Raw genomic sequence first — 24,768 nt, forward strand, 5'->3', positions numbered from 1 at the left:
AGCAGAGGAACTCAAGAATACCATATTTCTTACAAAGACACTTTGCAAAGTATAACTGCACATCCAATGTAACCTTATTGCATTTTTTTTAAAGTGGGAATGATTGAGCAATCTTTGTGGGGCTTCCAACAACAATCTGCTATGCATTTTGCAAATATAAAAAGGCAGAGTCCCTACCCCCCCCCCAAACTAACAATTTAATAGCAGATTCCTGCAAGTGGATTCAAATGGGTGTAGGATCCTAAATATCAAACAGAAGTATAATGGAAAATGGCTCAGTATACAAGTAAATGGTATATAGCCATATTCAATAATGTAGTAATTTAATATTTTTGTAAAATAGCTACATAGAACTAGCTTTATGTCCATTTTGTGGAGGTACTTAAATCAGCCAGTTGGCACAAAAGGTAATAGGTACCAGGGTGAAATTTCCAAAGAGAAACTATTTCTGGGTTCCTAGCTAAAAAGCTACTCTCTCTCTCCTCTCCCCCCCCCAGAACACAAATGGGTGAATCTTTTCAAAACAACCATAAGAGCATTTTGTACATACAGTACGATAGGAGCTGGTAACCAGCCCTATATTTTGGCTGCTAGGTATCTTATAATGGAAAGAGTCAAAGGACTCACACCACTGTTGCTTTCAAAATTGGGTAGGGAGAAGATCCTAAGGCCTTTTCTTTGTATCATGAAATTCTGTTCAGGTTTGGGTGACATAAACTGTTATTTTCTATAACTTGTCCAAACTGTTAGACTTTTCCATCTGGCACTTGCATTATCAGCAAAATTTTGAATCATGCCAAAACCAGAAATTTCATTCTAATGTAAGCACAAGTGAAAACATCAACAAGACATGCTGCACTGGAAATTAGGCATGGATACTGTGGCTGAAATATGATCAATCATAACATCTATAAAAAAGACGACTAAATGGGAATGGGGATTTCCTAACATTTGAGTGCTTGACCTTGCAACGTGTGTAACACCCTTTTAATACAGATTTATTTTTTGTAATAATATAAGGGAATAACAAAGACACTAGAGATAGGTAGGCAGTCTACTAATTTGGGAGAAATCCATACTCATAATACAGTCTCTTAATTGTTTCTGGAAGATTATATTGTACATATTCCAATAAGCAAAGGCAAACTGATTTTTGTATTTGAGTCTATTTTAATTCTAACTCAGGCCTTTTTAAACCAAGTAATTGCATCTGGAGGCTTGTTCTGGTTCCACAATAAGATGTAGGTGCTACCTAGTTCCATAAAGGGATGAAAAAATAAATGCAGAATTTTTCAGTGTCTCTTTAAATATCCATGGATGCAACAGTGTAGTGATAATACAAACACTCAGGAATTTAGCATCTCAGCAGCCTGACATAGACCTGTGCTTCAGTTAGGCACGTCTAAGAGTTAAATTTTGCCATCAGCAGTTAAGAATATGATAGAAATGGAAGATTAATGGTACATAAATATTACCTTGGGAACTAAACTGTTGATTGTCTCTCCTCCACTTTTTAAAACAATCTCTGATAAAACAAGTGTTCAAATAAATATCCTTTATTAAAGAAAAAAATCATTTTTAAGCACCAAAACTGTGAGTATGTTGTTACATCGCCTGTACAAGAAAAAGGTGATTTCAGTACTTGGGGTACAGGTTTCACTTTGAAGTCATGTTAGTAAAAATATGAAATACACAGAATAATAATAATTACAGAAAAGTTGCACTAAAGAGAGAGAGCAAAAGGCAAACAGTCAAACCAATATTTTTTTCTTTTTAGTTTTCAGGTATTGCTAGAAATGTTCACGTAGTTTTTATTTTTTACACTTGTTGCTTAATACTTTAGAACATTGAGCATTATTAGGTATTGTAAATTTGCAGGAGTAGTTTCATAATACAATGTGCATTTAAAATGTCCATTTAAATATAATTGTGTTAAAGACTTTCTTAAAGCCAACCACAATGTGCTAGTGTTTGATTCTATTCATAATATTGCACAAAGCTAGTGGATGGTGAATCAGTTTATTTCTTATTTATTCAACCAAGCTAGAAAGTGTCAGTTTTATTAACCCTTTATTCATGCAAATCTGCAGCTTTCTGCATTTTACCTACTTTGAGGCTCTGCACTTAGAAACACATAAGATAACTTGTAAAGTAGGCAGCAACCACAGAAACATGTATGGAGAGGTCACAGTGAATCTGTCTCTAATCACATACCTCTCCACAATTCATGAGGGTGAAAAGTATCTTTCAATAGATGTGAAGATTTGAAAATCAAGCCACTCTACCGGTAAATTAATTACTGGGGAACCTTTGAATTACCAAGCAGGTGGTGAATAAAAACCATGATGAATTATTTAAAAACTTGATGCTGTGCTTTGTATTTGTTGGGCTCCTACCCACTGAGACCATAAACGAGCAATATGCTCCCAGTCAAGGTTTTTCTTTTAACAGACACCCCTTTTCTATCAGCTGTAGGCAGTCTTTCCTCATTCACATAATTATAGGTCCAGTAAAGTCACAAATTGGTCATATTCCATATTTAAAGATATCTGAGAATCCACATGGGGGAATGGAAGGAAGACCATTTTGGTAATATTAGGCGGCCCAAGGGCACAGGTTTTAGGAGATGGGATTTACGGAACTTCATTGTAATTCACAAGTTGCAGATTCACCCTGGTCAAAGCCAGGAATTTTGGACGAAGTCGTAACTGAATGGGCAGTGCAAAGCATAATATATACAACACTCCCCACCCCAAAATACATTGGCATACCCAGCCCCCTCCTAAAAATTCTAACCTTTAATACACGATGTTTTAGGCAGCAACTAAATATAAATCCATTTTGTAGGAAAACTTTAAATTACAGTGTATTTATAGGATAAAAACAGCCACTGCTGTATTTTACATAGCAATATGGGTCAATGTGCTTCACTATACCAAAGAACACTTTTTAGAATGAACCTACTGTCTGATATACTCCATTAACATTCAGGGCTGATGGGTGGGGGGGAGAGACCCGGTACAAATTACCAGGGCCCAGCTTCGTTGGCCCCGTTTAGCCAGTCCACCCTTGCTGGGGGGGCTCAAAAAAAATTTTTTTTACCGGGGCCTGCACCTGCTCTCAGCAGCCCTGTTAGCATTCAGTAAATGCAACATGCTCTGTCAATAAGACACTTCCAGTTCTTACTGCTTCTCTGTAGCATATTGATTCTCTAATATTATACATAGTATCTTGCTTCGTGCTTATGGGATCATTACCAGAAATAACACAGGTAAAGTAAGTACATAAGCATTACAATGAAAACAGCTGCTTAAACTACAAGTAACCTTAATTTACAGTTATAGTCTTTAAATTCAGTGCAACAAAGGGAATAAAAGAGAACATTAACTAATGAAAGTTTCTGCTTCCTCGTCTCAATTGGTTGCATTTCAATAAAGAACTGCTCAGAGTTTGAAGATTTTTGACTTTACAGAACATAATGCTGAAAGGCAAAGTGATTCTTTTCATCAGATTCTTTGTAGTCTATTGAACCCAAAGTCCCTGATGCAGCCATTGAACAACACAATATCTGATCAAGTTTATTTATTTAACAGCTATGTGTTGTAGAATACAGGCTGCTAAACTTAAAGAAATCTTTAAAGTAACATTTAAAAAAGAGAAACAAAACTAAATCACACACAAAATACACAAACATAATATGCAAAAGTGAATAAAATAAGAATGTTAGTCATTTTTAATGGATTTTGGGACCACTGTGAGGGAGGTACAGAAATTGAAATAAATGCTAATCCCATTCCTGATCAAAAGACTATTGTTGTTTACCTTTCATTTTTGGTTGCTCTAATATAAATAAACCATTTAAATTCCTTTGGGGACTGAGAATTTATCAGTGACAAAAGTACAGTATATACTCATGCTTCCTGAATTTATATGTATTTCAGATTGGGAAATCCCAATTCCTTACCTCAGTGAACCCATTTCACTACCAAACAGCTCTATTTTGAATAAACAAGCAAGTATTCTTGGCATGTAAAATGCGCAAAAGATGAGAAATTGTTGAAGATCAGTGGCTAGGAACAGAACAGTTCAGCAAATCTGATGTAGTGCATCCATGAAGAGCAAATACTGAAAATCTCTAGTGATCATTTAATGTGCAAGCTTTTTTTCCTCTTATACACAAGTAAGTATTAATGCCATCCCCATAGTGATGGTTGCCATGGTCTCTCAAGTGCAGAGCTGTTCAATAAACCTACTGTCAGTTACAGCAAGGATTGTCAATTTCTCTAACAGTTGTGAAAGTAGTTGGACTTTCCCCATATAACTTTTATTGCAATACCAGTGTAAATCATCATCTAAAAGCACTGGGAGTATTTTTATGCATGGAATTGTAAATGGCTATTAAATTGAAGAACTGTTTGAAACCGTGACATCCAGTAACTACTTTAGATTAAAATCTGATTTTTAATATTCTCTAGAAAACACACACCTTCTTTCCTTTTTAAAGTTGCAGTTTGAATTTGATATAAACTGTTATGCTCAGCACAGCAGCTATCTTTTGTGTGCATGTGCATAAAATATGATATTCCTATGAATAAGCAATGTATACAGACTCAGTCAGGAATCTAATATTTTAACTAAATATAAGTCTATCAAGGACAGGTTTATTTTTAATCATGAACAAGTTTTCAAGGCAAAGTTGACAAATCATATGTAGATACATCTGAGAACTCTGTAGTACAACACAGTACAGAGCTATTTAAACATCTCCCTATATAGTGATAAATTTGTGGATAATAAATTTAGTGTAAGGGGAAGGAACATTATGCCTGTTTTTCAAATTACACTATCCACCCCCCCCCCCAAACTCAAAAGTTTTGCCAGTGTTTTATGCACACTGTCCAATCTGCACTTTTGTTTCTTGCAGCAAGAAAAACTGGACATACTTGATGTCCCACCATTGCTGTTGGTCTAGCACTCAGCTTCACATACACTATATCACCCTAATTTGCAGATATTTCTGTTTTGTGCTACAGCTAAAAATTCATACACTGGACCCAGTTTCTAGTGTAATTAATCTGGAATATGGATGCCTGTAAACCATCGGCACACAAACTACTTACATTTATGATCTATGCTAAATGATTACACATGATAAATTTTGAAATGGTTAGATGTAAAACCATAGAAATAAACTGGGAAGAAACTTAGGTTGTCAGGTCCTTGACAAGCTAATGATGGATGTATCATAGAACTGATGCTCTGTCCAAGAAAGATACTGCCCCAAACCTGATACCTGGAGCAAAACTGGTATCATTTCTGAAAAATGCTGCTCATAAGCATTCCTTTTGAAAATGAAAACGTTTCACTAGACATTATAAATAAGGCCAAAAAAATAAAGAAAAATGCCTATCAATGCCAAGTATAGAGTGGCAAATTATCTTTCAAAACATGACAGATCTTTATTATTCAATAATTGTAGAACAGCCTAAAGGTTCCAAGATCTGAGGTTCATTTTGGTTATATAACCTATTGCCAAGGTAAGTATTCTTGCTCCCACAACTATTTTAAAGAAGAACTGTTATAAAAGTTAAAGAGGAATATGCACTCCGTTACACAACAGTAGCAATTCATGAATCTGCTTCTAAATGAAAATGAGTACAGTCATTTGTCCTTCATAAAATGAATACTGAACAAAAATATAATTTTGTAAAAGGAAAGGGGTGGCGTGTCTCTCAAACAGTACGTAAAATTTTAATAAAAATAAAACGCTGGTCAAGACTTTCATATAACTTGAGTGTTTCTCAACTAACAAACATTACCTGGAGCCTTTAACATAGTACAAGATTACTTAGAACTCTGTATAAGATGTACCTCTAAGTACTCCGGCATTATAAAACTAGCTGCCCGCAGCTATTAGTCATGCAGTTTAGGATTATTTCTTTTTAAGTTCTCACTGTATTGAAAACTGTACCCTCCCCTCCTTTAGAGCCACGTACAGCCAGCATTAAAAGGAAGTGTAGTTTTCAGCCAAACAGGCTGTTAGGTATGATGATTTTTTTGTAGCTACTAAAGGAAATATTAACAACTAACAGAGAAGCATAACTTCCGTAACTGATGTTAATATGTTTAAGTCCTGCGTTCTCCTTAAATAAGAAAGTAAAGAAGGTTGCTTACAGTAATCAAACAAAAACAGTTCAAGCTAACAGAGAAAAATAATGTTAAGTATTATCAAATTACAAAATATTGCTTCTTATAACAAATTTGTATGTATGGTATAACTATTAACTCAGTTCATCTCACCTAAATATTACTGTTTAAAAGAGCATGGAAAATCTACTTTTAAAATGTAGGGTGTAAGATTATATATGACCTTCTAAAAAGTTGCTGCAATATGCCATGTTAAGTGTACCATATTGTAAACACATACATTCTTAAATACATGTATTCCACTGTTATGGTACTTAGACTGTACAGTCATTTGTTGTTATTATTTTTCATACTAACATACCTTCTTTGCAGTGAGAAGAATAACTAAAGAGATCTTAGTTGCATCTCTATCTGAATTTTAGCTATTGTGGTACAGCTATTAAATTTGTTTTTCAAGCAGATGATATTTTCAGTGCACTGAAAAGTAGGTTTCATAGCTGTCCTGATGTTTTAACTGCATCCCCCAGTAGCTTTATCAATGCAGCATTCTTCCCACTTAAAATGTTCCCTCACTTAACTGGCCATATATACTAACGCAAATGTAAAAAGTGCTTAAAGAATTGAGAAAACATCCTGAAGACCCTTTTCTCATTACAGTTATATAAAATGCATATCTAAACAACTTAGCTTTTTGTCCAACCTTGCACTTGTGGAATGAATAAAAAATAATCTGAAAAAAATCAACGTTTCATGTTTTTTCACATACTCAATCATTTGCCAAAGGAAGCCTTTTTCTACCATGCAGCTGATGGTCAAAATTGCTGGCTTTGAATTTTCTGAAATGAAGAGGAAGATTGATCTCCAGCTGTGGGGTATTTTTTGTTGTTTTTTTTTCCTTTCTTCAGTGGCTGCTAGTCACCTGTGTAAAAAAACAAAACAAAGAATAACTGAAACATAATTTAATTTCAACTGTACAAATCCCCTCCATTAAATACATTAAGCAGCATTTTTAAACCCTTAGATTCTGCTTAATTCCAGTGGTTTAGAGCCATCATAGTGGCTCCTAACAATCCCAGCAACCAGTGTATTGGGCACAGCCAGGGCTTCACTGTGCCCTCTTGGGGTTATTAGCAGCCAACACAAGATAGAGCACCGTCAGGCTGCTCTAAATTGCAACAGGGGACTGCACTGTCAAATAGCTGGCCCCAAATCAAGGTAGTCTAGAAAAATCTTAGTCACCCCATCCCTGAGTTGCTCTGGGCATTCCTTGGTCTCAGTTGAGAATCTGGGCTCTTATGTTATTGCAACATTTGACTGATGACTCAAGTCAACACAAACTTCTTTAACAGACTATGCAATCTTAAAATGAAAAGTATAAAGGATCTAAAACTTCCAACTGACTATTTTCTGAGCATCAACAATTTTCTGTGCGCCACTGCATCTTCTGGTAGTGATTCAAATGAATGCAGCTGACTCATGTATTGTCTTGTGAGATTTAGAAATTATAGGGAAGACATAAATGGAAAAAATTTAGTTTCAGAAGCTAACCCATATAACAGGTAGTTGGAACCTCTGTGACAGACCAGATTTAACCTTTCATGTGTTGTTTCATTCTGTATATTTATAACTGTTTTTCAAAATTATAATCTCATCTATATGATTTCTAAAATAAGTTCTTGTGAAAGTATACAAGGGTTGCTAAAATGCTTAAAATAGTGAATGGATATTCCACTTTTCCCTTTCATTATGGCATAAGCATGCAATTAACAGAGGATGATACTCCATGCAAGGAAGTATAAAGTAAGTGCTTCAGAAAGTGTAAGAGGGGGACCTTTTTTTTTTTAAAGGACAGTTTGTGTGATTTAAGGTCTTAGAAACAAGTAATTATTTGAAGACAAAGAAAATATGAATATGAAATGGAAGTTTCAACTCCCCTCTTAGTGAGTTAGTCTGAGGCAAACACTACATTTTAAAACTAGTAGAGAAACCAAATATTCCACTTTAAATTCTCTGTTTTACAATTCACATGCCTTCCATCTCTTTTAAAACTTGTATAAATGCCAATTTCCCCTCAAAATTCAAGAAAAAAGCAATACTCCTTTCACTCCACCCTCTCCACAGCTCCCAAATAGGTTACCCTTCTTTTTTTATCATACCCTATTTTATAAGCCCACTGGGACAAGGACTTAGTCTTTGTTTGAAAACACATGCATTTTTAAGACTCTGATTAATAAATTAGGATAAATATGTATGTATCTATTAATAAATTAGGATGGATATATATATGGTAGAAAACATCCACAAATATGTAAATAAAAGGTATTTTATTATTAACAGTGTGATTAATCACGATTAATTTTTTTAAATGCTTGACAGCCCTAGTAATAATGTTTTATAAGTACTTCATAGGGAGCCCTATGATATATTATTATTATATTATATATAATAATAATGATAATAATATCATAGGGCTCCCTATGAAGTACTTATAAAACATTATTACTAGGGCTGTCAAGCATTTAAAAAAATTAATCGTGATTAATCACACTGTTAATAATAAAATACCTTTTATTTACATATTTGTGGATGTTTTCTACATTTTCCAATATATTGATTTCAACTACAACACAAAATACAAAGTGTAAATGCTCAATTTATATTTATTTTTATTACAAATATTTGCACCATAAAAGACAAAAGAAATGGATTAGGTGAAGTACATAAGTACTGTAAAGCAATCTCTTTATGATGAAAGTTGAACTTACACCTTAGAAGTCCAATCAGTCCTACTTCTTGTTCAGCCAATCACTCAAACAACTTTGTTTGCATTTGCAGAAGATAATGCTGCCTGCTTCTTGTTTACAATATCACCTGAAAATGAGAACAGGTATTTGCATAGCACTGTTGTGGCCAGCATCGAAAGATATTTACATGCCAGATGCGATAAAGATTCATATATCTCTTGATGCTTCAACCATCATTCCAGGTTCTGCATGATAACAATCCAAAGCAGTGCAGACCAACACATGTTCATTTTCATCATCTAAGTCAGATGCCACCAGCAGAAGGTTGATTTTCTTTTTTGGTGGTATGGATTCTGTAGTTCCCGCGTCAGTGTTGCTCTTTTAAGACTTCTGAAAGCATGTGCCACACCTCATCCCTCTCAGATTTTGGGAGGCTCTTCAGATTCTTAAATCTTGGGTCAAGTACTGTAGCTATCTTTAGAAAGTTCACATTGATATCTTCTTTGTATTTTGTCAAATTTGCAGTGAAAGTGTTTTTAAAACGAACAACATGTGCTGGGTTATCATCCGAGACTGCTATAACATGAAATATATGGCAGAATGCGAATAAAACCATGGAGCAGGAGACATACAATTCTCCCCCAAGGAGTTCAGTCACAAATTTAATTAACACATTTTAAAAAAAAAAAATTTTTTTAACAAGCATATCAATGTGGAAGCATGTCCTCTGGAACAATGGCCAAAGCATGAAGAGGATTATGAATCTTTAGCGCATCTGACATGTAAATATCTTGCAATGCCATCTATAACAGTGCCATGCAAATGCCTGTTCTCACTTCCAGGTGAAATTTTAATTAAGAAGTGGGCAGCATTATATCTCCCATAAATGTAAACAAACTTGTTTCTCTTAGCAATTGGCTGAACAAGAAGTAGGACTAGGTGGACTTGTAGGCTCTAAAGTTTTACATTGTTTTGTTTTTGGGTGCAGTTATGAAACAAAAAAACCCTACCTTTGTAAGTTGCTCTTTCATGATAAAGCGATTGCTCTACAGTACTAGTATGAGGTAAATTGAAAAAACTATTTCTTTTGTTTCATTTTTACAATGCAAATATTTGTAATAAAAATAATATAAAGTAGTCACTGTACACTTTGTATTCTGTGTTGTAACTGAAATCAATATATTCGAAAATGTAGAAAACATCCAAAAATATTTAATAAATTTTAATTGGTATTCTATTGTTTAACTGTGTGATTAATCGCAATTAATTTTTTGAGTTAATTACGTGAGTTAACTGTGATTAATGGATAGCCCTAATTGTTACACATCCACTATACTTTTTTCCCCCCAAAACCTTTACTGCTATTTGGAGTTATAACTAAGTTATCTGTATTCGGGGAAAGAAAGCATTCACAAACCATTTTACCATCTTCCTTACATTATAGGGAAGAGACGTATCCAAGATCAATCAAAGGGACACCTTTCTACCAAGTCAGCTCAGATGTTATTCCAATTTATCACAGACCGATTTTTTCTTAGTGAGGGGAATTCTTTTAAAATTGTTTTACCCTCTGACTGCAGTTATAAAGGGAATTTTAATCAGCAATGATATCCTTTTAACAGATCCTGGCATTAAACTGATTTCCTTGTACTAGAAAACATGCTCTGAAATTTCTGCAGTAGACCATTATTTAAAGTACTAGGTAATTAATTCTGTTAAATCAATTTATAAATTCAATCCAAGTAGGGTCATGTCTGTGAAAATAATAGTAATTCAGCAGAACAGTGTTACATATGTTTCAGTCTAATGCTTCTAAAATCAGATTATTTCATACAATTCCTCAGCATAGCCTAGTTTTTGTAAGGTTTGTTTGTTTTTAAACACAAACCATTACAAATCTATCAAAAAACTGTCAGTTACAATTACATCCCACTGAAGTATTTTCATGGTAACAGAGTGTGGAGGGGGTAGAATGCAAATGCCAAATGTGTATAAGTCTCTGCGGAACTCACAGTCCAAATTCCATAAGATTCTAAGCACCTTCAACTTACTTACAGTTAGAGTATTTAAGGTTCAGATAACGTTAGCTTACAAAAGAAGATGGCAACTGGTGCCCTATCAATACCTCAGGTTAAAAAAAAGGGACGGATTTTGAGGAAAGCAGTTTACAATATTCTGACGTATTAAAGAATATTCTTCCCAAGAGGAAAACAAGATTCAAAAAGATGCAATTAGGTTTACAAAACTATTACATAAAACCAAATCACTGAAATAGGTTTGGTCAAATGTCTAGAAAGAGTAACAGAAGAATGAACACGCTAAAAAAGTAATTCAGCCCACATCTTCGATTTTATAACAATCGCCATAGAAAATCATGAGGGACCCAAACCTGTAATCGTGAAGTTAATAATAGTTTTGAGGAAGGTGTCAGCTCTTGAGTGATCAACAACTGTAGTGAGAGCCAGACAGCCCTGCAGATCATACCAGCTTTTGACTGTGCATTCCAACAGCATGCAAGCATATCTGCGCCTTTGGATTTAAGACAGGTTCACGCTTCCTAGCAATAAAGCTGGATCAGGAGAAATACAGTAAAACTAAATCAAATAGATCAATTGATATGTCTCTCTAGTGGCTAATCTACCAGTGGGGGTGGAGGGGAGGTAACTGTTTATTTTCCTTTTTTAAAATTTAGAATAGGATATCAAATAGGCATAACAATTTATTTAATAGCTTTAATTTAGTAAAGATTTGTAATCACATTAAAATACTACAGGTTGTTTATTTTGCTGGGCTACCATCCCTTTTTAATACCTGTGATACTTGCACTAAATGTCATTTCACAGCTGTGTCAGTGTCCCAAAAGCTCTCAATCCCTGGAGTGCATTACTGCTTAATTATTAACATACAAATGGGGTGTCTTTTACTACCACTATATGTGGTTTGAATGCAAAATTTATTATTTATTCCCTTTAACTCACTATACACCTTGTGAGAGTCCATTTCTAAGAAAGTTTTTGAAATAAGTTCTTTAGAGATCCTTGTGGCTTTCTCCTCGATCTAGATTTACATTTTTATTTACTTATAAATATATTTATTTGAACCTTTTATTTATATTTAAATATGGCCATGTTCTATCAGCAGACTTGATACAGAAAAACAGCACTCTGTCAGTCCAGTTCATAGGAGTAGCACAGAAGAATCTGTCTCTTTTGACTACCACCACAATCTTGAAAATTAAAATTCCTTGGCTATTTCTGCATTGTTCTGAACTCACTAAAACTAGCTATCTTAAGTCTAAGTTCTGTTCTTGTATCAAATCCAACTACAATGCCTGGAAATTTGTGGGGTATTTTATGAATAGCAGAGGTATAAATTATACTGGCATATTTACTGTTTATGATTTAGAAATCTAAATCAGACCGTTCACAGATCTGAAAGAAAGCTATCAAAAAGCCAGCCACCAAGATACCAGACAGACAGGGTAGCCAACAAGATTTCAATATGCTTAGTAGTCAGATCTAATCTTCTTTGACTTGTAATTATTTAGCTTCAAGTGGGAAATACACTGGATTTTTACACATCAGAAGCAATTAGAAAACATTTGACATTAGTAAATGTAGGGGTATATTCAAGAGTGATTTTGTTGCATTATTATTTCTGAAAGCCCTTTTCAAACTTATAAGGTACAGTCTGGTCAATATACTGAGGTTTAGTTTTTTTGTGAGGACAACTTCTGTCACTGGTTTAGCAAAAAATGTTTACAAAAAAATTTCTGGCAACAGTCCAGAAATATGTTTCCCTTATAAGTTTAATTAACTCCCTTTGATATGCCAATGGTTCAGATTAGATATGCACATTTTTACCAGTTTATGTATACTGCATGATTTAGGCACACTCCTAAATCTCCTAGACTTTCTAGCCAAAGCTTAGCAGATATTCCTAAAAAAGTGTCAACAAAATAAAATTTAATTTTTAAAAATATAGGAAATTTACAGGTTAATTTTCCCAGTCTGTGCAAGTCAAACTCTCCTCTTCATCTTCTGATTCAGGTGATGCCTCCTTAATTCTTCGCAGTGCTTCATGGATGCTGCGCGTTAAAGGGTCAGTGTCAGGCAGAATTGTAAAAGACTCTCTAAGAACATCTTTCTGCACCTTCTTCAGTTTCACCCCTTTTCTTATCTGTGCCAAGATGTTATTGCTGTCATCTTCATCAGGGAAAGGAGGGAGATTTCTCTGCTCAACTTTTCTTAGGTGAAAACTACCACGCTTCAAGGAAGCCAGCACCTCATCCATTGGGGAACTCACTGCAGCAAATCAAAAGACCGAGTTAGTATTAAGTTTAATATATTTACACATTTCAGCATCTTCATTTTTGTTTCCTATATGACAAAGGGTAGTTACCACAGCAATTTTGCATCCTAAATAGAGGGGAAACAGTTGGTAACTGTTAACTTTCTAATGGTGTTTTTATCTTTTTATTTTTCTTTACTGGCAAGAAGAAATTATATTTGTACTGTGAACACTATAATATGACTTCTGAAAACCAAATAACATCAGCATATGGTATATAGTATGGCTACTTTGGCAGATAAGTTTTCCTACCTGCAAGACAACAATCAGTTACAAAATCAAAATACATTATGATGTCTATTTCCTGTGGCTGAAACTCTGATAGTGAGCACAATAACTTAACTGACTGGACTGCATACTCTGTGTAATGCAAGCACCAGAGGAGAAACTGAATTCTCAGGACATGCCTGAGGTAGCTAGTTTGTATCCACTGCATGACTTCTACTACAAGCCATGGAGGACTAGCAGATGTGGTCAGCTGCAACAGCATGTATTTCCGTCTCCTCCAATCTGATATGCGGAGGTTTTGGCCAGTGGATTTGCACAGTACTAATCCCAGCCTTCTCAAACGCCCCCCTCCCCTGTATTTAAAGCAAGCAGAGCAGTAATTTAGCTATGTTAAGGCACAGAGTGAGGGCTCTTTACAGTCAACCTGCAGCTTTACTCCCCTGTGAAACAAACATAGTATTTCAACTGGATTCTGGCTTTGCAGATCTACAGATTAGGTGGGGGCCAGGATTAATGTGTGTCAAAAAAACCCAGCATAATATTTTCAATACAACAATGGGAACTAGCTATGTACCAGCATATCATATCCAAAGTGAAACATTTATCCATAGCTGAAAAACTCTCCCCAATTCTCCTAAGTGTATTGTGGAATACATTTTTATGACATTCTTTGTTATCCATTGGATTTCAACACTCCTGAGTTGGGTTGGCTTTGTGTCAGAGATATGCCTTTTGAAGTCCCTCCTCCTCCGTGAAAATCTGCCCAAATTTGGTCAAGCTAGCTCAGATTTTTGTAAAGACAAACACATAAGGGTACATTCTAAGCTCGTTGTCTGATCTGCTTATGATGTGTTCAATGGTTTGGATGGTGTCTCTGCAGTCACAAAAAGGGGAGTCTTTGGTTTTCCACTTGCACATCAAGGATAGCAGCAGAATACAGACCCTGGACTTCAGAAAAGCGGACTTTGACTCCCTCAGGGAACTGATGGGCAGGATCCCCTGGGAGAACAACATGGAGGGGGAAAGGTGTCCAAGAGAGCTAGTTGTATTTTAAAGGATCCTTATTGAGGTTGCAGGGAAAAAAACATCCCAATGTGTAGAAAGAATAGTAAATATGGCAGGCAACCACCTTGGCTTAACAGTGAAATCCTTGCTGATCTTAAACGCAAAGAAGAAGCTTACAAGAAGTGGAAGATTTGACAAATAACCAGGGAGGAGTATAAAAATATTGCTCAGGCATGCAGGAGTGAAATCAGGAAGGCCAAATCACACTTGGAGTTGCAGCTAGCAAGAGATGTTAAGAGTAACAAAAAGGGTTTCTTCAGGTATGTTAGCAACAAGAAAAAAGTCAAGGAAAATGTGGGCCCCTTACTGAATGAGGGAGGAAACCCAGTGACAGAGGATGTGGAAAAAGCTAATGTAATCAATTATTTTTTTGCCTCTGTCTTCACAAACAAGGTCAGCTCCCAGACTGCTGCACTGGGCAGCACAGTATGGGGAGAAGGTGACCAGCCCTCTGTGGAGAAAGAAGTGGTTCGGGACTATTTAGAAAAACTGGACGAGCACAAGTCCATGGGGCCGGATGCACTGCATCCGAGGGTGCTAAAGGAGTTGGCGGATGTGATTGCAGAGCCCTAGGCCATTATCTTTGAAAACTTATGGCGATCGGGGGAGGTCCCGGATGACTGGAAAAAGGCTAATGTAGTGCCCATCTTTAAAAAAGGGAAGGAGGAGGATCCGGGGAACTACAGGCCAGTCAGCTTCACCTCAGTCCCTGGAAAAATCATGGAGCAGGTCCTCAAGGAATCATTTTTGAAGCACTTAGAGGAGAGGAAAGTGATCAGGAACAGTCAGCATGGATTCACCAAGGGCAAGTCATGCCTGACTAACCTAATTGCCTTCTATGATGAGATAACTGGGTCTGTGGATGAGGGGAAAGCAGTGGATGTGTTATTCCTTGACTTTAGCAAAGCTTTTGATATGGTCTCCCACAGTATTCTTGCCATCAAGTTAAAGAAGTATGGGCTGGATGAATGGACTATAAGGTGCTTAGAAAGCTGGCTAGATCGTCGGGCTCAACGGGTAGTGATCAACAGCTCCATGTCTATTTGGCAGCCGGTTTCAAGCGGAGTGCCCCAAGGGTCAGTCCTGGGGCCGGTTTTGTTCAATATCTTCAGTAATGATCTGGAGGATGGCGTGGACTGCACTCTCAGCAAGTTTGCAGATTACACTAAATTGGGAGGAGTGATAGATATGCTGGAGGGTAGGGATAGGATACAGAAGGACCTAGACAAATTAGAGGATTGGGCCAAAAGAAACCTGATGAGGTTCAACAAGGACAAGTGCAGAGTCCTGCACTTAGGACGGAAGAATCCCATGCACTGCTACAGACTAGGGACTGAATGGCTAGGAAGCAGTTCTGCAGAAAAGGATCTAGGGGTTACAGTGGACGAGAAGCTGGATATGAGTCAACAGTGTGCCTTTGTTGCCAAGAAGGCTAACGGCATTTTGGGCTGTATAAGCAGGGGCATTGCCAGCAGATCGAGGGATGTGATCATTCCCCTCTATTCGACATTGGTGAGGCCTCATCTGGAGTACTATGCCCAGTTTTGGGCCCCACACTACAAGAAGGATGTGGAAAAATTGGAAAGAGTCCAGCAGGGGGCTGGAGCACATGACCTATGAGGAGAGGCAGAGGGAACTGGGATTGTTTAGTCTGCAGAAGAGAAGAATGAGGGGGGATTTGATAGCTACGTTCAACTACCTGAAAGGGGGTTCCAAAGAGGATGGATCTAGACTGTTATCAGTGGTACCTGATGACAGAACAAGCAGTAATGGTTTCAAGTTGCAGTGGGGGAGGTTTAAGGTTGGATATTAGGAAAAACTTTTTCACTAGGAGGGTGGTGAAGCACTGGAATGGATTGCCTAGGGAGGTGGTAGAATCTCCTTCCTTAGGGGTTTTTAAGGTCAGGCTTGACAAAGCCCTGGTTGGGATGATTTAGTTGTTAATTGGTCCTGCTTTGAGCAGGGGGTTGGACTAGATGACCTCCTGAGGTCCCTTCTAACCCTGATATTCTATGATTCTATGATAGCTGCACCTTTAATGATTGTTCAGGTGCAGTTCAGTGTGATCTAAAGTCTGTGTGGAGGTTGAAATGGGAGGGTGGCTTGTTGAGTCAGTAATAATGTACTTGTTTGGAATGGTAAATGTGGTCCAGTCACTTTGCCATTCCCTGGCCGGAGACATGAGATGTGATCCATAGTGGTTTTTACGATTTCAGGTTTGTTGGGGTATGTTATCCATAACCTGGCTGGATGGGAAGTTCTGGGTTGCCTTTGGCACAATTAAGTTCTTGTGCTGTAGCTCTATCTCAGTGGTTGAAGGTTTGATGTTTGCTAATACTGAAAGCTACAGCAGAGGTGCTGATTTTAAAGTTCCCATGATGATGTGCATGGTCTGATTCAGCTGCCTATCCACAAATTGGAGTATGGTAGCTTCTTGTCCACACTTGTGCACAGTACTCAGCAACTGAGTTCACCAAGAGAGGGCTAGAAGCAGAATTTATAACTAATAAGTCCTATGGTGCATATATTGTAACTGCTGCACTTCTCTTAGTGAAGAACTGACAGTGGTTACAAGCTCTATCAACTCTCATATTTTTCACCAGGTGACACCTGTAAGTGTCTTCAGGGCCGGCCTAGATCAAATAGCACCCCAGGTGAGGAGTATCTTCAGCATCCTCCCCTCCATTTGTTTACCCACAAGGGCACAACTGACAACATTCTAGGCGGTTCAAGGAAAATATAGTTCTCAGGAAGTCTGCAAGGTTCCACAAGATTCTAAAAAGGTCCAGAACATTCTAGGAGGTTAGTGAAAAACAAATCCACATACGGAATACCTGAAACATTTTACATTCTATTTTTCCTTTTGTCACTAACAACAAAAACAGCACCTTGAGCCTGGCACCCCAGGCGATCACTTGCCCCTAAATCTGGTCATGAGTGTCTTACAAGACCCAATAATGCTCCCGGAGTTTGACCAAAAGTAGCTGAAATATGTTTAAACCTAACTTAAGAGAACTGATCCTATATATACACATTTGTTGTACCTTTGTGTGCCAAGCAGTTTGAATGCATCAAAATGTTGAGGACATTTTCCAAACATTGAAAAAACTGCTTTAAGCTTGACTAATATACTTCAATTGTCCCAAAAGTTTCCTTTCAGACCGACCACTAGGAATTTCAGGCCAAAAGAAGTTTTTGGAAAAATCCAAAGAGGAAGTTAAAAACAGACAAAGTTACAGAAACTCACAGAATTAACTGCTGAGGCATTAGTGTAATCCCATATTAATACTAAACAAATGTAATTATACTCTTCATTTCACACAGATTTTGCAATCCCTAAAATCAATGTAAAACAGAATTCTAGAGAGTAAGGATCATCCCACCTAGAAACACATGGGTATATTAGACCCCAATCGTGCATGGAGTTTCATGTAGGCAGAGCTCTGGGGCACAGCTGACTTCAATAGAAAGCTGCCCAGCTGCATGGGTCTCCACACACAGACATCCTTGCAGGATCAGAGCCTTTGTGTGCTTACAATAGTAGAGAATTCTTTTGTGGATGGTAGAAGAAGTTAAAAGCATCAATATAACAGTAACATTCACCTTTGCCATACACCAATCAACCTCAAGAAGAGTCTGTGCTGACATGCCCATGATGTCAGACACCTGACAACACCTTTGTGTCTAGGGAGATTTAGACGTTCTTGCAACACTACGGAATTTTGACAATGAAGATAATTAAAGATTTGTACCCAGAATTTATAAGCTGGTCAAATGCATAAGTTTCATCAGACTTAATTTACAATCTGTTTGAACTTTACAGATTTGGGTCATGGACAAATCTGGACAACACTTTTTGAAAACAAAAATGTTTGTCATGTGATTCAAAAAAAAAATAGACTATTGAATCTACTTCAGACTCAAAATATCCTGTGGTCTCATTCACCACAAGAAATTTCAAAAGAAAAAAAAAACATTTTTTTTGAAGGAGTTAGGTGATTAACAATAAGTGTTGCAAATAAAGGCTCCACGGGGTCACTACCATAGCTCTGTGCATGAGGCACAAAAGGAGCTTCACTTATGTCTGACTACTTCTCAGCACATTTTTAGTTAAGGTTAATAAAATCACAGTACTGGCACAGAACCAAATGGGTAGGTACTTTAGAAAACAAACTTTGCTAAATGAAAAGTACAAAGTGTGAAATCCTGGCTCTATTTAAGTCAATGGGAAGATTCCTACTGACTTCTTGGAGCAAGGATTCCATCCCACGTTGGTATGGAAAGACTATTTTCCCATGCTTCCCAGAGGAATCAATTAAAATTAAGTACTAAAATTTTAAAATTCATCACTTATGTCTCAATGTTTATTTAATTTCTAACTAGCAATCTGTGGTGGTTTATTCAAAGCTGCCAACAGCAACTGGGTTGGTGGAAAGAAAAAGGATACACAGAGGTGGCAGGATGAGACAGATAAAGGTAAGTACTGCAATTCATTTCATTTTTGTATAAAGCATAAGTTTTTGCACCCATATCTGATCTAAAGACGTCTGTTATGTAATGTCTGTCAACTGAAAAACTGACTGCATCCTGAAGTGCAATTTGTAGTTTATGTGGAGTTATATATAACGGAATCAACAGCATACACTACAGTACAAATTCTCACCACATGAGTTCACCAAACTTTTCAGTTGAGGGCATTAGAACAAGTGTTGCATTGCTAATTATACATAAAATCCAACATACCCTTTTCTACACAGCAATCAAAAAAGGGGGAAACAAAATGACAAGTACATTCTTTAGCAGTTAATTATGTTTAAATAAATATAAACAAAAATATTACCTCTCCTCCTTTGTAAACCCTCTAGATCTGTCTTCTTAAGTTTCTTCTTGGCAGTGACTAACTGACTGCTATCAAAAAGATGTGCTGATAGGACAGTGGTAGACTGTGGGACTCCTGTATCCTCACTCTCCTGTTTAACAAGGCTGTCACTTTTCTCTAAAGATTCAGTAGAGTCTTCCTTGATAGGCAGAGGTGGTGGCGGCGGCGGCGGCAGCGGCGGCAAAGGAGGCGGAAGTGGAACTACAGTAACAGTATCTGGTTGAAGCTCATTACTGGGAAGAAGAGGAGGAGGAGTATGATGAGAAAGTTCAGAGATAATGCCACTGGGAGGTAACGAACTATCTTCAAGTTGTTCTAAGCTTCTGGGCTCCTGGGTTTGGAAAGGTTGGATTACTTTTCCTGATTCCACCTCCTCAGTTTTCTTTTGGATCTGTGTGGTTACTGGTAGAGATTGAGGTTGATCTACACAGGGCACTGAGCTGAGTGTACTACTACTTCTTGCATGAGCCAGTCGCAGTCTGGTTGATTTAAGTATTACTTGCCCAGGGTACCGCTAAAAGGAAACAGTTATTTAAAATTAGATAAGTGTATGCAATATACTATACTAGAAACTAAAGAACATGTGATCAGATGATTTTGCCTTTGTGACAAGGAAACTCACTTCAATATTTTTGTTCTTTACTTTGCTGTTGTATTGCACTGGAATTACATAGGAGGTCTCTTGCACTGCAGTACATTTTCAAAAACACATTCCAATAAAATGTGCCAGCATATGGCAGCACAGTGGTGTACCATGTGTGCGTGTGTATATATATATATATATATATATATATACACACACACACACACACACACCATGTCATAGTTTAAAGTTTTGCAAACATGTAAATCCATCATTCCCAGATTACGACTTCCACATATTGCAAGCCTCCACCTTCTCCTCCCCTAATTCATACCAGGTGGTGATAGACAAGCACATTCCTCGAAAGGTTATAAATACTGCACCACTGGGATTATCCCAGTCATCTTCTCTCCTCTTTATGTAACTACTGGTTACAGCAAAGACCAGAATGGCAGAAAGATCCTACGTTCTAAATCAAGGGTGATCTATTGTCTCACTGTGAGGTCTTGGTCAACTCAATCTTTGTGCTTAAGTCAACTCAGGGATGCAAATGGACAGATATCATACTTCTCCAAGATGAAGACCTTCATCTATACTTCACCTTCATCTAAATTAATGGTTCCTGGAAAATAAAAAAATACAATCTTTCTTCTCCCCCCCATAAAACAGGCCAATGAGTTGCACTGGAGCATGTTCAGGCCATCAGGTCCGATGAGCTGGTCTCAAATGCAGCATTGTACTACTTACTCAGACAACCTTCAACACTCTTCACTGGCACTCCAAATACTAGAATTTTTTGTCAAAGATGAGCTTTCAAAGTGGTCTTAATCTGGCTTCTACATTTGCGCCTCCCCCCCCAGTTTGTGTCCTTGCAAATTGCAACTGTTCATACAAACTGCTGAAGGTGAAATTAAAGGCTGTTTTTGAAAACGGCCCAATGTGTATTTTTTTAAATATTACCACAGATGACTTAAAACATAAAAATTTTACAAAGCTACATAGAGCCTATCCATATGGATATACTATACATAATGTAGCCGTTAATGACTTGATTAATATCCTATTGCTTCAATGTGTGAATTTACTAGTATATAGAAGCTGTAAGTTTCTACCAGCCTTGCAAGCAATTCAGGTGGAAAGACTCATTTTTATATCACTACTAAACAAGATTTCTTGCTAATAATAGTATCAGAGGGGTAGCCATGTTAGTCTGGATCTGTAAAAGCAGCAAAGAGTCCTGTGGCACCTTATAGACTAACAGACGTATTGGAGCATGAGCTTTCGTGGGTGAAAGCTCATGCTCCAATACATCTGTTAGTCTATAAGGTGCCACAGGACTCTTTGCTGCTCTTGCTAATAATAGAAATTCTTCAATTTTATTACTTGTTCAGTCTTAGATGCATAGGCCAGGAACCATTAAAAGGAGTTAACATTGTGTCATTTCCTTGTATTCTCGTCTGCATCCATCTGTTGTCTCTTGTCTGGTATTAGGCTGTAAACTCTTTGAGACAGGGACTTTTAGGAATTATGGTAATGCAAATAACAGGTCACATGATCCAATACATGTGTAAAACAGCACCTGGATTATATCTATAAGGAAAGACCCAGCTTCAGTTCCTGATTATTTTCCTGTAAATATTAAGTAATTAAGAAGAGAAACTGAGAAGATGGAGGTTAAGCACAGAACTATGCTGCAATACATCCAAAGAACTTTATCTAATGCTGTACCTTATTTCCTCTTAAGTCTTAGAGTATGGGAATTTTAACACCTATTCCCAAAATGAATCCTTTAAGTATTTAAAGAAGAACAGATCTCTCTCAGGATATTACCAGAATATAACTGAAGCATATTTTTAAGAATAAATGCCACACGATGGTGAAAAGTGGTCATTACTTCTGTTACCTGTTTAAACGTGCGAAGTCTGTCCAGTGTTTTCTGTCGCTCCTGACTAACCCAGGAGCTCTTTCTTTCCTCTTCATCTTGCAGCTGATCTTGCTTCTAAGAAAGGACATCAAAAACACATCAGTTACTATGTACAGAACAACCACTCTCAATTCCCTCACCACCAGCAGAATCAATGATGAAAGACTCTACAGTAGTGGGAATGGAGGGCTGGTTATGGAATATATGTATGGACTATATATCTCAAAAGTAACCACTGTTACTATATATGTAACAGGTTCTTCGAGTGATTGTCTGATATATTGTATGTATGTTTGTATGTTCAACTGTTTGTGACTCCCAAGCAGTGACCTGTTAAACAGAAAATGAAGCACAGTTCTACCAAAGACGGCATCATCGCCGCAAGCCTGTGAAATGGCATAGTGCTGAGTGAATGTGTGGACAGAAGAGCACATTGCTACTTCTCAAGTGCCTCAAAACAGTAGGTTCTGAGAGAGGCCACCGGAGTGAATTGAGCTCTTATTGAATGAGAAATTATTTTATCAGGTGGGGTTTTACCAACCAGCTGATAAAGTCTCATGTGGAGATCCAACTGGAGATTCTTTGTGCAGCGATAGTGTCACCCTTGACTTTCTTGATATGCTACAACCAATATAGAAGACTTTCTGAAGTCTTTAGTTCTGTCAAAATAGATGTGCATAGAGTACTTTCTAATTAATGTAACCTCTGTTACCCTTTATCAGAATGTGGCTTTTGAAAAAAGTCAATGACCTGGTTTAAATAAAACTCTAAAGCCACTTTAGATAGAAACTTGGGGCGTGATTTTATGGAAACCTTGTTCTTGTGGGAAATTGTATATGGCAGACCTGCCATCAGTGCTACTCCCCTATCCAAAGTTCTTGTCACCAGGAAAGTTGCCTAAATGCAAGATGGAAAAGAGCATGTGACCCAGGGTTTGAAGCGTGAGCACACAAGCCCTAACAGAACTAGTTTTAAATCCCAAACTGTAACAGGGTCTTTTACTGGAGGAAAAACTTTTGTTAAATCTTTCATAAATCTCTTTACCACTGGGTGAGAGAACACTGAGGATCCAAGTACAGGGGGATGAGATGGCTGCTAAGGGTATTTGCAGAGAGCTTAATCAAAGCCCTAATTTGTTAAGGTGTAATAAGTAGTCATGAATAGTAAGAATCTGAGATTTTGATGGTGACAGATGTTGTAGCGCCAATTTGGAAAATCTCTTCGATTTTACTCGGTATGTAGACCTGGTAGAATACTTTCTTTATGGCATTGTAAATTAACACTACAGCATAAGTTTCATCCAGAAACTGACTGGTAGCCAACTCATATCATAAAGCATAAAACTCCATATAGTAAGTGCGTAGCCACATTTTGCACTAGCTTCAGCTTCCAAGTGGTATCAGTGTAAACAGCCCATGCTCCTTGTTTATATTTATAAAACATAGTGGTTGTGTTGTCCATTGTTACTTGAATAGTAAGGCCTTTTATTTCTTGAAGAAAAACCTCAGAGGTTTGTAGATGGCCATTAACTCCTGTATGTTTATGTGGAGGGACTCGTCCCAAAAGGACCAAACTCACTCAACTGTTAATCTGCCAATGTGGGCTCCCCAGTCCAGCGCACAACTGGAGGACCTTTGCTGGGATGTATACTAACACATGCAGGTGATGTTTGCTTGGTCAGTATACTGATCCCAATCAGCCCTGCACATTTCTCAGATGGGAGACAAAGATGCATGATGCCATGAGGCCTAGCCACCTGACGCACATTCTGACAGAGGTCAGTTGGTAGGCTTGGGAAGCAGGGTGGGGGGGTGGGGGAGATTATATAACTGGACCATTGTTTAGAACATTTCTGGAGCTAACTATGGTGGAGTCTAATACAATTCCGGTGAATTCTATTCTCTGAGAGAAGATCAATACAGACTTTTTTTTGTTTATTAATAGGCCCAGATGACAGAAAAATTGAAGGATATGTTGACCGTTTTCCTCCACTTTTTGTGATGTCTCCCAAATTTACCCAGTGATCCAAGTACGGGAATACCTGGATACCCATTTTTCTGAGGTAGGCTGCTATGACAGTTAGGCACTTTGTGAATACCCTGGGAGCTGCTGACAGTCCAAATGGTAGAACCCTTTATTGTCAGTAATGGTTTCCTACCATCAGATGGACTGTGATGTGTATGCAGAAATTCTCGCATAATCACTGACTCTAGTAGCTAAGGATTTATGGAAAAAAACAGCAAGTAGTGAGAAACTTGAGATAAAATCATGTGAGATGGCAACACTGTTAAGCTCTTTAAAGCTTACTGTAGTTTTCAAGAGACACAAGGAAAACTGATTTCAGTATGTCAGGATATGATGAATAAAACAGTAAATTAATGTACTTGACATACCAGAATCCTTTTCTTTATAGTAAAAGCTGAACTAAACTATCAATTTTCACTATCAGAGTGAAATTTAATATTTTTGCATTTTCTTGAAAGATTATATAAATTATATGTGATACTTCAGATGCAGCCCTTTCATGATGCTAATTATGAAACATGATCTCAGGACAAGTTTATCATACATGTACGATATAAAATATGTCCACTTTTACCACTTTAATCAAAGTTTGACAGTGAAGAGACTATTTGGATTGTGGTGCATCTCTGTCCCAAGTATTGTTACTAAATATAAATATTTAAATATAAACAAGTGTCCAAGACCCACAAGGAATTCTGAAAAATCACCCCATCTAACAGGAACTGTGTGAGAAATATGGCAATTTAAACAGCTAATACGGCCTCTGTGATGGGGGGAGAAACAATGCCATGAAGTATACAGCTGAGAGATTCTGGGACTACAT

At 37.3% G+C, this 24,768-nt stretch overlaps 1 protein-coding gene across 3 annotated transcripts in view; it reads right to left on the minus strand.

The window, feature by feature from the left end:
* The window catches only part of JMY (junction mediating and regulatory protein, p53 cofactor), a 132,665-nt gene that overhangs the window by 6,934 nt on the left and 100,963 nt on the right, over positions 1-24,768 (minus strand). For 2 of the 3 annotated variants that reach the window (XM_045020755.1, XM_045020756.1), the window contains 4 exons: positions 21,900-21,995; positions 19,375-19,927; positions 12,885-13,195; positions 1,541-7,066 (listed from right to left, as the gene is read on the minus strand). In XM_045020755.1, the coding sequence (XP_044876690.1) occupies positions 12,888-13,195; positions 19,375-19,927; positions 21,900-21,995 (957 nt within the window). In that variant the 3' untranslated portion in view covers positions 1,541-7,066; positions 12,885-12,887. Of the gene's footprint in view, positions 1-1,540; positions 7,067-12,884; positions 13,196-19,374; positions 19,928-21,899; positions 21,996-24,768 lie in introns of those variants that run through there. The other variant, XR_006580346.1, reaches the window with a different exon arrangement.

Source organism: Mauremys mutica, chromosome 6 (genome assembly GCF_020497125.1).
Source record: "Mauremys mutica isolate MM-2020 ecotype Southern chromosome 6, ASM2049712v1, whole genome shotgun sequence".
Lineage (NCBI taxonomy): Eukaryota > Metazoa > Chordata > Testudines > Geoemydidae > Mauremys > Mauremys mutica.